Below are 14,013 nucleotides of genomic sequence, written 5' to 3'. Positions count from 1 at the left end.
CTGGTAACATTGTCAGCAAACGCAGCCTTTTATAAGTAGGTTGAATGGGGAAGATGGAAAAAGAGCAAAAGGTCAGGTCTGTGACCAGCTCTGCCTCACCAACTCTTTTCTCATTTAAGGTCTCCCATCTTCCGCCAAAGAGAGTCATAAACAGTAAGTTGAAAATTATTTCTGTGGGCGAACAGGAGCTGCAATGTTTCCCCACATCTAACCTGCAGCTGGCCAGGACGATCTCTGGGATGCCTGACTTAGGCTCAGGCACCCTGTGAGTGCACACCTCCAATCCACAATGCAGAATCTCTGTGAACTCTTTTGGGTATTAGTAATCCAAATCCCTGCACTCCTTGTCAGCATTAGTCCATTAGAAATCACTGACTAGCCACAGATATGGCGAGACCATTTTAACCACTTGCTCTAATTTTAGTGGAAAGTGCCTTATGCAAACTCTGATGGGGGCAAAGCAAGTTAGGATTCAGCATTAATTAATTCCATTCTAAATTCGTCCCCAGCTTCCTAGATGCTATGGTTTATTTATCCCCAGAACAGAGGAATTTCAGGGCCAGTACTTAAAGACACAGGTGAAATTGGTCTTTGCCAAAAGCACAAAATGGGTGATAACAAATTGGCAGTGTGCCCTGCACCACGCTGACTTCAATGGCAAGAAAACAAGGACTGTGCATGACAGAGTGTCCATTTCGTAGCACCCATTTTGCACTTTTGCCAAAGAACAATTTCACCTCTATACGCATCTTGAATGAACAGATAGCACCCACTTGTGCATTTTGTGTGCATATGAAGATGAAGTTTCTAACATTATTGTCAAATATACTTCATAACTAACATTTTTCAAAATGTTCCCGACTATGTTAATTTTATTGCTCATTTCGTTCAGTCTTGTATGGTGATCATGTTTTTTTTGCAGCTTTTTAATGAACGGCAAAGGGAGAGAAAGAGAAATTACTCTTGGAGTTCTGTCTGCGTTAGGCATGACACATGTATTGGGTGTGATGCTAACCCATGCTTCCATTGCAGAATCGTCTAGGAGAAACTGCAGCACTGTGACAAGCACTCTTCCTTTATTATGGTCCCCTGTTTCTCCCCCAAAAGTTGAACCAATAGAACTGGCTGCACTGTTTGCTGCACTGTTTGCAGCACAATCAAAATGGTTCTATCATCTCAATTTGCCACTGTGTACCACATTAGGATTTTCAAACCTGTCTGCAGCAATCAATTGCACATCATTAAATGCTATTTACTTCATTTATCTTTTCAGTAAATCCCTCTTGGATTGTAGCAAGCTTGTGAAATATTCCAGCGTTACTATTTTTAGGGTACTTCACTGATTGTGCCCTCATCTCCACCTCAGAGGTTTCATCTGCTCAAATAAAAAGAGTAATGATCACAAGTAGCTAGAACAGCCATTTTCTGCTGAATGAGAAAATAAATAAAATTGGTGTGTTAGTGTAGTCGGTTTTCAAGCACACAGCCTCTCTGTCCATATAAAAATAAACTTTCAGTGCTCCTTCTCTCATCTTGCTGGGCCTCTACATTGCCAGGCTTCTAGTCCTTTCTGATTGTATGGTTCTTAAAACAAAATTTTGGTGATTCTACAAAGAAGAAAAGTTATTTTAAACTGGTCTTGTCTGCAAACATTTGCAAGAATAAGTCTGTGAGCACTTGGGAGGACAATTTAATCTGTCTGCATTTTCTACCATCTCCTAAGATTAACTTCCCATTGTGTCCATTAACAGGGTGAAAACTACAAACTAGGCACAAACCCAGGATATGAGGAGAGGGAAGAATTGGGCTCTAGTTACCATTTCAGTATATAAGGCAGTATTCCAGTCTGATACAAAGTAATTGTGTTGTGACAAGCTATTGTATAGACACTGTATGGATTATTTGAACAAAAATTCAATTTAAGAAAACTGAGTACCTGTTACCTGTTCTGCTGCACGTGTAGGCACTTGGCATTTTTGTGCGTGGCTCAGTCTCATGTTGGGTAAATGATAAATTTAACACTGTACCTCCTTGCAGGTAGATAAAACAGAGGACAAGTCACTAGAGGAGCGTGGTCGGATTCTCATCTCTTTGAAGTACAGCTCACAGAGAACTGGGCTTGTTGTTGGCATTGCACGATGTGCACATTTAGCAGCTATGGATGCTAATGGATACTCAGATCCTTATGTAAAAATGTAAGTAACAAACTATATCTTAATAGATAACTGGAATCGCATATTGGGAATTCCTGACCTAGAGCTAGTTCAATTTAAAAACCGTACTTCATAACAAAAAAAAGGTTGTATGTAAATAATGGCTCTCCTGACCATAGATAGTTGTGAAAGACTGTACAAATTTGTTGAAAATACTCAGCTATTGCTTGATCACCTTGGAATCATTCTTACTCCATTGGGAAATTTGTTTCTGTGCAATTTCAGAATATGTTTAAACCTGAAAAATGACTCACCCACAGAATATTGCACAATCAACGATGCTTTACTGACATTTCTTCAGGTGTATGAAAAGCCATTGTAACTACTTTCAGGCATTGTACTTGTGAAGTAACTTCAGTAATGCACTGTGACCCAATCACTGATGGAATATCTAGTTAGCAGTCCAATAGGAACCACAAGATAAAAGCTTTTATTCTTCCCTGACCTGGAGGGGTGAGAGCTTCAAAACAAAATAAAGTAACACTGTTTAAATTAGTTTTAAAGTATTTCAAAGTGGTCATTGTATTGTTTAGTGTTCAGTTCTCCAGTTTCCTTCTATTCATCTCAATACAATTGTCTTCCAATTGGACACCTACTTTCGTATATTGTGCTCCAAATTTATTAAAGGACTCCTAAACAATCATATAATTGGGAATATAAAACAGTTTCCCTTTACATTTAGATTATGCACCACAGAATATTTTACAACCTCTTTTCCAAGTGTACATCATTGGAAAATTGTTCAAAATGAGTTGCGGCAATCCCTTGTGTTTGTAGTTAATTTTGCACTTGATTTGGTAGAAGTAAACAGTTCAATACTTTCTAATGTTGAGCTGTAAGAAGGTGAGTTCCTTCTGGCCACTTAGAGGAAGAGTATTAAAGTGTAAGAAATGATTCTGAGCATCTTGGCATGGTAGCATCAGAGTTTCCTACGTATACAACTTACCACTGTTCTCAATATGATTCATCAGATAGTAACATTGTCCGGTTTCTTTTCATTTCTTGCTCTGATTCACTCAGCTGGTAAATTTGGCACCCTGGGAGGCACTTAGCAAAGTTTACTTTACTCTGGTCCTGCTTAGAATAACTAGAATAAAGACTTGCATTTATATAGCTTTTTTCACAACCTCAGGGCATCCCAAAGCACTACACAGCCAATGAAATACTTTTGAAGTGTAGGTACTGTCGTAGTGTCGGAAACATAGCAGCCAATTTGTACACAGCAAGCTCCAACAAACAGCAATGTGATAAATAACCAGATCATCAATTTTGCTGATGTCAGTTGAGGGATAATTATTGGCCAGGACAACTCTCCTCTTCTTTGAATAGTGACATGGGATCTTTTACTTCCACCTGCGAAGGTAGGTGGGACCTCAATTTAATGTCTCACCCTTAAGATAGCACCTTCCACAGTGCAGCACTTCCTCAGTACTGCATTGGAGTATCAGCCTAATTTATGCACAGGTCTCCAGGGTGGGACTTGAACGCGTGACCTTCTGACTGAGAGGTGGGCACGCTGCTGGCTGAGCCACGACTAACACTGACAAGGAGCTGGCTCATATAAAAATAAAACTTTGGCTTTCAATCTTATTCTCCTAAATCCCAATGCCATTATAAGTTTCACTTGCATTAATTAAATGTGTTATATCTACCAATTCCATCTCCCTGGAACCCAAAATGCATAGGGAGCTCACTGTAACTATAAATCATTTCAATACCCTATCAATATAACATGTAAAATTGTAAACCTAATAAGCAATAATTAATGTGTTTAAAATAGACTTAACTAGCACTCCATGTTGCTTTAGAGGTTTAGCGTCTAAACCTGAAAGCGAGAAGTTCTTTTATGTATAATTCCAAGAACAGAAATGTTCTAAAGCACCATAGAGTGCTAGTTAAAACTATTGTCGATGTTTATCAATCATTTGTTAAATTTAGTTGTCCCTTAACATCTTCCTCTATTGACATTTCCACATCTTCCTCATTTCTCTGTCTGCAGCTCGATAGGAAGTATTTCAATGTAGAGGCATACATCCAAATTGATTAAAACACCCCAGCTTGCTTATGTATCATATATTTTCCTGTGTACGTTTTACCTTTGTGTCTGGCTTATGCCTTGTAAACTTGGAGATGTAATTTACAAACTGGAGTATTTGCCGGCATGGATTTGATGGGCTGAATGGCCTCTTTCTATGCCGTATATGACTCTATTTTGTTATGAATTTAGTGAAAAGCCGACTTTAAGATAAACCACTGCTCTGCATAATAGAATTTACACATACCTGATTCAGAAATAAAATGTAACATATTTTAAAGAACGTGCATTGCATAAAAGGATTTACAGACGTTTTAGGCAGCTCTGTAAGCATAGACGTGGTGACCTATGTATTCTAAAATGTATTGGCTCAGATATTGTGGTCAGCAGTAAAGGAACGGCGCTGGCCATTCACCTTGCTGACAGCTGCCCACAAAGTTTTGACTGGCTTTAGAGTGCAAACTTCTTCTAATCCGACATCTGTTCCAAATGGGAGCCTGCTAAAGGAAAATTGTGAAATCTGTGAGTTGGACAAGAAACAGCAAGCCTCTTCAACCAAGAGTGAAGAACCCTCATTGAGATATGCAGAGTCCAAACCAGATACTTTAAAGCAGGAAATAGAAATTACATTTAAATGATGTACATAAAGCGAACTAAAGAAAGAAAAACACAGATGGGTTTAAGGGAAAGAAATAAAAGAGACAGACAGAAAAAGTAAAAACAAAACTAATTTAAAAAAATTTCTAACTAATTTTCTTCTGAGGGAATGAGTCTCCACCTATGTAAAATTAATTTTTCAGGGCCAGAGGTGTTTTTCGGCAGTAATTATCACAGATCACACTGTTAAAAGCTCACTTACTCCTGAATGCACTGGCCCTAACTTTTTCAGCCATCCTTAGTGGGGAACTAATGGACAAGTACAGCAGGTTCACGTGTTACAGTTATTTCAGCGCCAGGTCTATCAGTGAGCGCTGCAACAGTGCACCCTGTGGAAGAGTAAGGTATCTCTGACAGCAACTTCTGGATTTCCACGTTTTATTGTGCGTGTGCAGATACTAGTAGTTCCTTTCTGATTTATCCCATAATACAGTGAGTGCTGATAGCCTTACCATTATTATTACTGCAAAATCCGGGCCAATATACTGTACCCCTCGGACTCTTGCCTGAGCCTCATTATCTGTTGTCACTTGTTCAGTATCTTAACTGGTGTTTTCACTGAATTCCCCTTCCCTCCTTACATCTGTCCCTCTGGCATTGCTTTCAATTTCTCCACTAAATGTATCTATTCCCAAATCCGGAGACCTCCTTGCAGAACCAACTCTTAACATCTTCTTTACTATGTATTATCTCTAAGCATGACAGTTACTCATTAGACTCATTTGTTAATAAAGATCTTGGGCAGGATTTTCACCCCAATGTTGGGGCGGGAACGGAGTCAGGCAGGTGTGCAATTTCACTCTGCTGGCCGGCGTGCCACTTTACCAGCACCATCCCGTCCCCAAGCCATTTTCTGGGAGGCCAGATGGGGTGTGGAACAGTTATCCGCCTGCAGCCATGGGTAGTTGTTAAGCTAATTAAGAGGCCAATTAAGGCCAATGGTCAGAGGCTGACTGGAATTTTCCAGTTGGCCTGTGGACCCCCTGCAGCATTGGGAGCACGGCAGCTACCTGGAGGGCGCCCATAGGGGGCCAGCCCTCCAGCAAGACCTTGAGGGCCCCCTGCCTGCAGTCCGCCCTGTGGAGAAGTTTCCCCTCTACAATGGTGGTCCTCCAGCTGGGACCACTTTTTCTTTCAAATTTTTTAAGGTTGCTGAGAGTGGGCTTCAAGATGGCGGCACCCTCTCTCTCGCTTTCTGCAATGGCAGGCTGCACCTCCTTCCATCCTTCTTTGGCCCTCCAGCTTTGAGAGCCCAACTGCCATCCTCACTTAGTTGGCAAGCACACCCTCTGGCCACTAATTGGCCAATCCATGCAAAATCCATGTCAAGTGACTGCTCCCAACACGGTGCAGGGTCGGGACCCGCATTTGACCCTGATGTCGGGGTTCCAACCCAAAATGCAAAATTCTGCCCCTTGAATTTGGCAGCCATGCCTGCAAGTGATATATTCCCATGGTACCAGTGTGTTTTGACAATACTATTCCAGCTCTGGCTTTCAAGAAGAGTGAATCTTTTCCAAGTTTGATATTAAGATCATCCTCTCATATGAAAGGTGAAAGTACTTGGCCTTTAGTTTTACAGTTTAAATGTAAATTTGATCTGGCATGGACTTGATGGACCGAATGGCCTCCTTCTGTGCTGTGACAACTTTAATGTAGAAGTTTTGATTGTGCTATGCCAACTCCACTGTCAGGGCTAATTAACAGTCACAGAGCAAATTCATTAACAATGGCAGCTGAATCTATAAAAAGAAATTGCAATAAATCCATTGAGCATTATTCATTTAATATAATATATTTTCTTCACAGCTGGCAGCCAACAGGGATGTTTAATGTGATGTAAAACCTCCAAATAGTCTGTTTAAAAAACACTATTTATAATGAAACACAGCTATGTAACTGCTGCAATGAAATACAAACAGAAAATACCAGGCTATGTTGCTCTTGTGGAGCCTCACTAGACACAAGTACGTTTGGAGATAAGACTACAACATTGATTCTGTGTCCTGCATCTATATCTAGAAATGCTTCTCATCAGTAGTTCAGTCGCATAACTTCTGCACTGTAGAGCATACTGAATGCCTCTCAGTGAATTGCAACACAGTAATTGACCAGTGGATGTAGATGACATTATAAACTGTAAGATTTTATCTGACACTATTACAATATAGTTATAGTATATTTGAATGCAGGCGTGAAATACTTTAAAGGAGTGTTGTTTATAATTGAGGGCCCTACTGTTCAATCTTTTACTTTGAAGTTTCAGCGTTCTAGTATTATTTTTTTCTTTACCACAAGTGTTAGACTCCCTCTCGGTTCCCTCTTTTCTTCGCTTCCACACACCATCTTGGAGTAAACTAATGAATGGAGAGACAGGCATGTTTTTGCCAATGACACTTTCAGCAGGTCACTCAGAGGTATACTTAAATTAATTGAGAATTATTTAACATTATTTATAGTGTAAATGATGCTAATGAATATTTCTTGAAAAATAGAGAATCTTCCCCATGTGTAAAGTCATTCACTCATTATGTGATGTTGGCATCAGGATGTAGCCTCTCAATATTTGGCAGGTTGCAACCAACACCAACATATTGAAATTATCTGAAATTACTTTATACACGTAGATTCTTTAACACTAAAAAAGATCTTGGCACTGTGGGTTGTACCTGGAGCTTGTGCGATCAGGCATCAGGAGAAAGGTTTGTATTGATAATTTTTCACACCTATGAGCTTCCAATCTTTACTACACCCCTGTGAGGAAGTAGACAAGCACCAAGTGAAGGTCAGAACTTACGCACAGAGTGTAGATCAGAAGATTGGCCCAGGCCATGCTCATATACAATCTCGTGGTCCTCATTTAAAACAATTACTCAAACACTGGTGGAAAGATGACGCAAAACATGTGATAAAGGGAAAAATTAAAGTGGGGCAGGGAGGAGTGAGTTGGGCACAGAGGAGTCGGTCAGTGGAAAGTACAGTAAAAAAAGAGAGACATAGCAAAGCATAGTGGTTTGGGGAGAAAGTCACAAAGAGAAGGAGCATATTGGTTGGAAATATAAAAGATTTGATTTATTCAATTTGTTTAATGATTTGTGGAAGTGTGTGTTCCATTTATGGATATTAGTTTAACCTTGCTGGAGGGAGAATTTTGACATGACTATATTAAGAACAGCAGTGCATCCTGATAACCTTCTGACTACTGAACATCCAGTGTCATGGTAAGAAAATGAAAAAACATGCATATACACAGCACCTTATTACATCCTCATAATGCCTCCAAATACTTTCCATCCAATTAACCACTCACCGGTTTCTCCCTCCCCCACTCAGTGGTTACTCCTTGTCTCAGGGACCAGCTCCTCATGCATACCAATACTGTACTTTATTCCTTTCCTCCAGCCAAACTTCAAGTCACAGTTCTAGATGAAAGTAAGGTTTTAAGACACTGCTATCTACAAGAAAATAATCAAGTCACTTTTAACGTGTTTTTCTACCACTGCTCCACATTCGGTTTTATTGTGCTAAGTTTCTGACAAACTGCAGAGATGTTTGGTTCAAACTTAAGGATATGTGGCAGTATCTTGCCCCTGGCTCATTGTTGATTTGAATTCATATCCCTAATGTAGGAGAAGAATTAATCTGTCAGCAGCCAGATATCTAATTAATATCTATCACTGGAGTTCAGAAGAGTGAGGGGGATCTCATAGAAACCAATAAAATTCTAACAGGACTTGACAGGGTAGATGCAGGAAGGATGTTCCCGATGGTGGGGGAGTCCAGAACCAGGGCTCATAATCTAAGGATACAGGGTAAACCTTTCAGGACTGAGATGAGGAGAAATTTCTTCACCCAGAGAGTGGTGAGCCTGTGGAATTCGCTACCACAGAAAGCAGTTGAGGCCAAAACATTGTATGTTTTCAAGAAGGAGTTAGATATAGCTCTTGGGTTTAAAGGGATCAAAGGATATGGGGCGAAAGCTGGAACAGGCTACTGAGTTGGATGAATGGCGGAGCAGGCTCGAAGGGCCAAATGGCCTACTCCTGCTCCTATTTTCTATGTTTCTATGTTTAATACTTGTCCAAAATGTTTCAACAAAGATTTTCCATACAAACAATATATTAAAGTCTTATGTCTGCATGTAGTTCCCTTCAGCATTTTCCATTATAAATTCCTGGCTGGAACTTAACATCCCACCCCACCCCAAAGAGCAGGCTAGGAGGCAGGGGGACGTAAAATCAGGTGGGAGGTGGGGGGTGGGGAGTGGGGGGGAGCATGCCATGCCCTAAGGCCAATTGAGGCCCTAAATGATTATTTAATTGCCACTTAAGGGCCTCTTCCTGTCACCAGTGGCAGACGGGCACTTTTGACACTTGAGGAGGCTGCCCACTAATACCTGGTGGCATCCTTGCAAGCTGAGGATCAGGACCCTGATCAGGTACCCTGTGTCCCACAGAGGGCACTCCCAAGAGCATGGACCGCCCCCACTAAAACAACACCCCCTACCCTACACTTTGACCGCCCCCACCTCTCTGGGGCCTAACCAGTTGTCCCCAGTGAGATCCGACCCCCACTTACCTTTTCGGAGGCTGTGACAATGGTCCTCATCTTGCTGGGTGCAGTCCCAGTAGTGGCCACCCCTCGCAATGGCGCTGTTAGGTCTGAAGAGCTGCCGGCCGTTTGATTGGCTGGCAGCTCTTGGAGGCAGGACTTCCTGCCTCAGAGTGGCAGAAGCCCTGACGGCAGCCAATTAGAGGCCTGAGCCATGCAGAATAGCAGTGTAGCTTTCCAGCTAGTGGGCGGGGCCACCACCTCATTGTTAAATTCTGGCCACTTGATTTATAATGGAAACTACCTGTGTAAACATGCCATACTGTAATTGCCCCCTTCACTGCATACTGGTGCTGCAGTGCCAGCAGTGGTGGGAGGTGTTATTACATGTTTATGCAGCCAGTTGCCATTACAAATATGGATATAGGATTTTCCAGTGGAATATTAAAATACAGACAGAATATGAATTTAAAATGGGGACTGAATTATATCTAATTATCTCCTAGCTTCTAACCCTGAAAATGACACTTGGTCTTAACTCTCCATGTGAAAAGTTGCGTGAGATCGGCTGTTTGCATTTTATCTTCACAGAAAATGAAGTTCCCTCATTTTGACATGTTTCCACAAGCATCTTTTTACTTTCACTTTAGAACTTCTTGGAGCCAGATTGTGTGCATAATAGAAATAGGGAATGTTGGGAATGGACATCATTAAGCATATGAAAGGGAAAACTATCATTTGTCCGTCATGTTTTCTGATGTCTGGAATTTATGGATTTTCTTTTTATCTCTACTTACTGGTTATAAATAGCAAGACAACTAAGGCAGAAAATGCACACGCATGCAAATCTTTTAAAGTCTAACCCACACGTGTAGTGTTCAAAATGTTTTATCTATTTCTGTTAATTTTATATAACATGCACTGACAGCATTAAACTTCAATATAGATTTTGATATGATCCAAAGTGCTGTCATCATTTTCATAGGGTGAAACTTTGCTCCTAAGATTACAATTGCTGTATGAAGGGTTTTTACAGGTTGGGTTTTTTTTTCTCCTTCAACTTTCTGATTTTCATTTATTACCTCTTTTATCACCTTTCTTTTATTATCCCTTAGACTGGTGGGCAGTTCCAGCAAGATCATGAGATTGTAATTGGGAATGATAGGACATTTCTCCCCATTCTTAGGCCAAAGACAATTAACCCAACTGAAGTCATTCCTGATGCAGACAGTGATCTGAACCCTTACTGAGATTGTGTATGATGGCACAGACCTGGGCTCACACCTTGGACCATCCTACTGCACCGTGCTTAGTACCATACCACAAAGTTAATTTATCATTGAGTCATTGGAGAACTGCTACCTAGGATTTGATGTTTACAAATCATTTAAAGTAACAGATATAGATAAATATTTGTAAGTATCAGTATAATTTCTGATTTCAGAATGTTGTGAATCTTCGGGCTGGATTTTCATTTCAGGGGTGGGAAACTGAAGTCAGGACCGTTCCAAAGTCCTGAACCCGCCCAGTGGTGAAATAGAAATGAGTCCCTATTCACGGGGACGACCCCTTAATTGATATGAAGACGGGTTTGGCGGCCGATTAGTGGCCATGGGGCAGGAACAGAGGTAGGCCAACTCAAGTGCAGGCCCAATTTAAACTCACCACGGCAACCATTGCTATGACTACTCTTTGAGTGGTGAAAGTGCACCGTGAAGAATCACAGTCAACTTCGGGCTCAATTTCTCATTTCAGTGATGTATCAGGAGAGCCAGAGGCCTGGAACCTAGGGCAGGGCAGCCACTTGTTCTTCAGACTCTGACCTTGAGGTCGTGCTGGAGACCGTGAGGGAGAGGAGGGAGGTCCTCTTCCCGGAGAGTAACAGGAGGAACCACCCACACAGACCAAACAGGCCTGGGTAGAAATCACTGCCACTGTCAGCGGCGGAAACGTCATGAGAAGGAGCTGGATCCAGTGCAGGAAAAGGTTCAATGACCTCATATGCTCTGGCAAGGACAGGCCTCTGGGTATTCACCCTCTGTTAAACACACCATCTGAGGGTGAATGTTAGTCCTGAACAGAGGAGGGGTGTGTGTGCCCAGGGCACTTACTGTCCCCTCAGAATGGCTCAGAGCCAGAATGCTGCTGAAGACCTGCCAGCACTGAAACATGCAGCTTCCAATGAAATGGAGCAGCTGACATTGGCCATCGAAGACAACAGTGCCCTATCTCACCCTGATTTGTCCTTGCAGGAGAGATGGGCACACAATGTCTGAGACAGGACCCTGCCAGGTGGAGGGGTTCCCTCACCTGAGCGCAATTGATAATGCCCTGCACCTGGGGAATCCAGTGAGGGGGGGGCAAAACCCAGTGCCCTCTGTGCCTGGCAGGCCATGTCTGTCGTCAACTGAATAACTGTTCAGCTCTGGCAAATAGAGCAGCAGTGATCTGCGAGCTGCAGTGGTGTGCTGCCATTCGTGAGATGCCACCAAGGGACTTGGACAACATAAGTGAATGGGCTAGAACATGGCAGATGGAATATAATGTGAATAAGTGTGAAGTTATCCAGAAAAAACAGAGAGATAAGAGTATTTCTTAAATGGTGAGAGGTTGGAAAGTGTTGATGTCCAAAGGGAGCTGAGAGTCCTTGTTCGTGAGTCACAAAAAACTAGCATGCAGGTGCAGCAAGCAATTAGGAAGGCAATTGATATGTTGGCCTTCATCACCAAGAGTTTTGAGTGCACGAGTAAAGATGTCTTGCTGCAATTCTGTAGAGCCTTGGTGATACCACTCCTGGACTATTGTGTACAGTTTTGGTCTCCTCATCTAACGAAGGATATACTTGCCATAGAGCAAGTGCAACGGATGTTCACCAGACTAATCCCTGGGATGGCAGGATTGTCTTTTGAGGAGAGACTGAGGAAATTGAGCCTGTATTCTCTAGAGTTTTGAAGAATGAGAGGTGATCTCATTGAAACTTACAAAATACTTCCAGGGCATGACAGGATGGATGTAGATAGGATGTTTCCCCGGCTGGTGAGTCCAGAACCAGGGTACATAATCTCAGAATGAGGGGTTGGCATTTACGACTGAGATGAGGAGGAATTTCTTCACTCAGAGGGTGGTGAATCTTCGGAATTCTCTACCCCAGAGAGCTGTGGAAGTTCAATCATTGAGCATGTTCAAAACAGAAATCGATAGATATCTGGATATTAATGACATCCAGGGATATGGGGATTGCGCGGGTAAGTGGTACTGAGGTAGATGATCAGCCATGATCCAGTTAAATGGCAGAGCAGGCTCGATGGGCTGAATGGCCTACTCTTGCTCCTGTGTTTCTAATTTCCCAGCACAGGCTCAGACATACCATCTCTTTAGTAGCCAGAAGCATGTGTAAGGAAATGGGATTCATTAATCATTGTCAACCATTTGGCACTGTCAAATGATTCAACTATATAGGTAAGAATTGAACACATCTCAATGAAAATCAGATAATCTTTTGTAAAGGTTTTGTGCATTAGAGCCAGTGAGGTGTCCATATATGACCAGCATTATACCCTCTGAGTTAATTTAATCTAAAGCTTCAAATGCAGAATCTGATTTTCAATGGACTGAAATGGGTTGGTGAACACAGCATGTGAGACATATTTAACATGTGGTGAATATTATGTGTGATAGATTTCCCATAGCATTGTTCATTGTGAGTGAAGGGCTATGTTGTTGTAATGTGTATGGGGGTGGAGTGAAAATATCCACTGAGAGAATTTAGAAAGAAGTGCAAGAGATTTCTCCATAAATAATTAAGTGTTTTAGATTAATCTCTGAAATATAGCGAGCAGATAAATCCATTTGTTTCTGCCACATATCACATATTTCTGCATGTAATATGGAGGAGCAACTCTACTGTTGATCTGTTTAGGGTACAACTTTTTAAAGCAAATGACAAGAAATACGTAAAAATTAAGAAAATGTTAAACATATTTGCATCTCTCCTACTTTAGGAACTATTGCTGTAATAATAGTGTTACTAAAAATAAACAATCATTTAAATTCAGAACATATATTTGGAACCCCTCCAAGCTTTCTAGAAGTTTCTCCTGTTAGTAGGAACAATTGTTGATTTTGAGGTTTAAGTATAAGTCATAGAAATGCAGCTGGCATAACCATAATTGAAGACTTTACAAAATAGATGGCAGTTCTCCAAGTGGTTCCTGCTGAAGTCTTTTTCCCTACACTGTATCTGTGTTCACTTCTCTATCTGTATTGTCATCAGTAGTTGCAAGAAATCAGTTAGAATGTCGCATAGAGAATTACTGTGATTTGTTGCCCTTCCCATTTTGCATCAGCAAGTGAATGATTATCGGACGGAAAGCCAACTTATTTTGGAAAGTTCTCATTGAAAAGTCTAATCTTTGATCATTGCTTGATTTAATTTATTCCCACTAATGACATAGCTCCTGCCTTAGTTTTTAGACAGACTAACATCTGATGTATAAAGTCTTACCCAAGTATTAGTAGCACCCCTATTCCTAAACAACTTAAATAAACCACACTGGG

The 14,013-nt window shown here is 41.3% G+C and overlaps 1 protein-coding gene across 1 annotated transcript in view; it reads left to right on the top strand.

Moving 5' to 3' along the window:
- LOC137346498 (double C2-like domain-containing protein beta) overlaps positions 1-14,013 on the top strand; it is a 273,543-nt gene that overhangs the window by 198,800 nt on the left and 60,730 nt on the right. The window contains exon 6 of the mRNA XM_068009961.1: positions 2,038-2,195. Within this exon, the coding sequence (XP_067866062.1) occupies positions 2,038-2,195 (158 nt within the window). The remainder of the gene's footprint in view (positions 1-2,037; positions 2,196-14,013) is intronic.

This window comes from Heterodontus francisci, chromosome 30 (assembly GCF_036365525.1).
Source record: "Heterodontus francisci isolate sHetFra1 chromosome 30, sHetFra1.hap1, whole genome shotgun sequence".
Taxonomy (NCBI): Eukaryota; Metazoa; Chordata; class Chondrichthyes; order Heterodontiformes; family Heterodontidae; genus Heterodontus; species Heterodontus francisci.
This window is presented reverse-complemented; position numbering and strand designations above follow the sequence as displayed.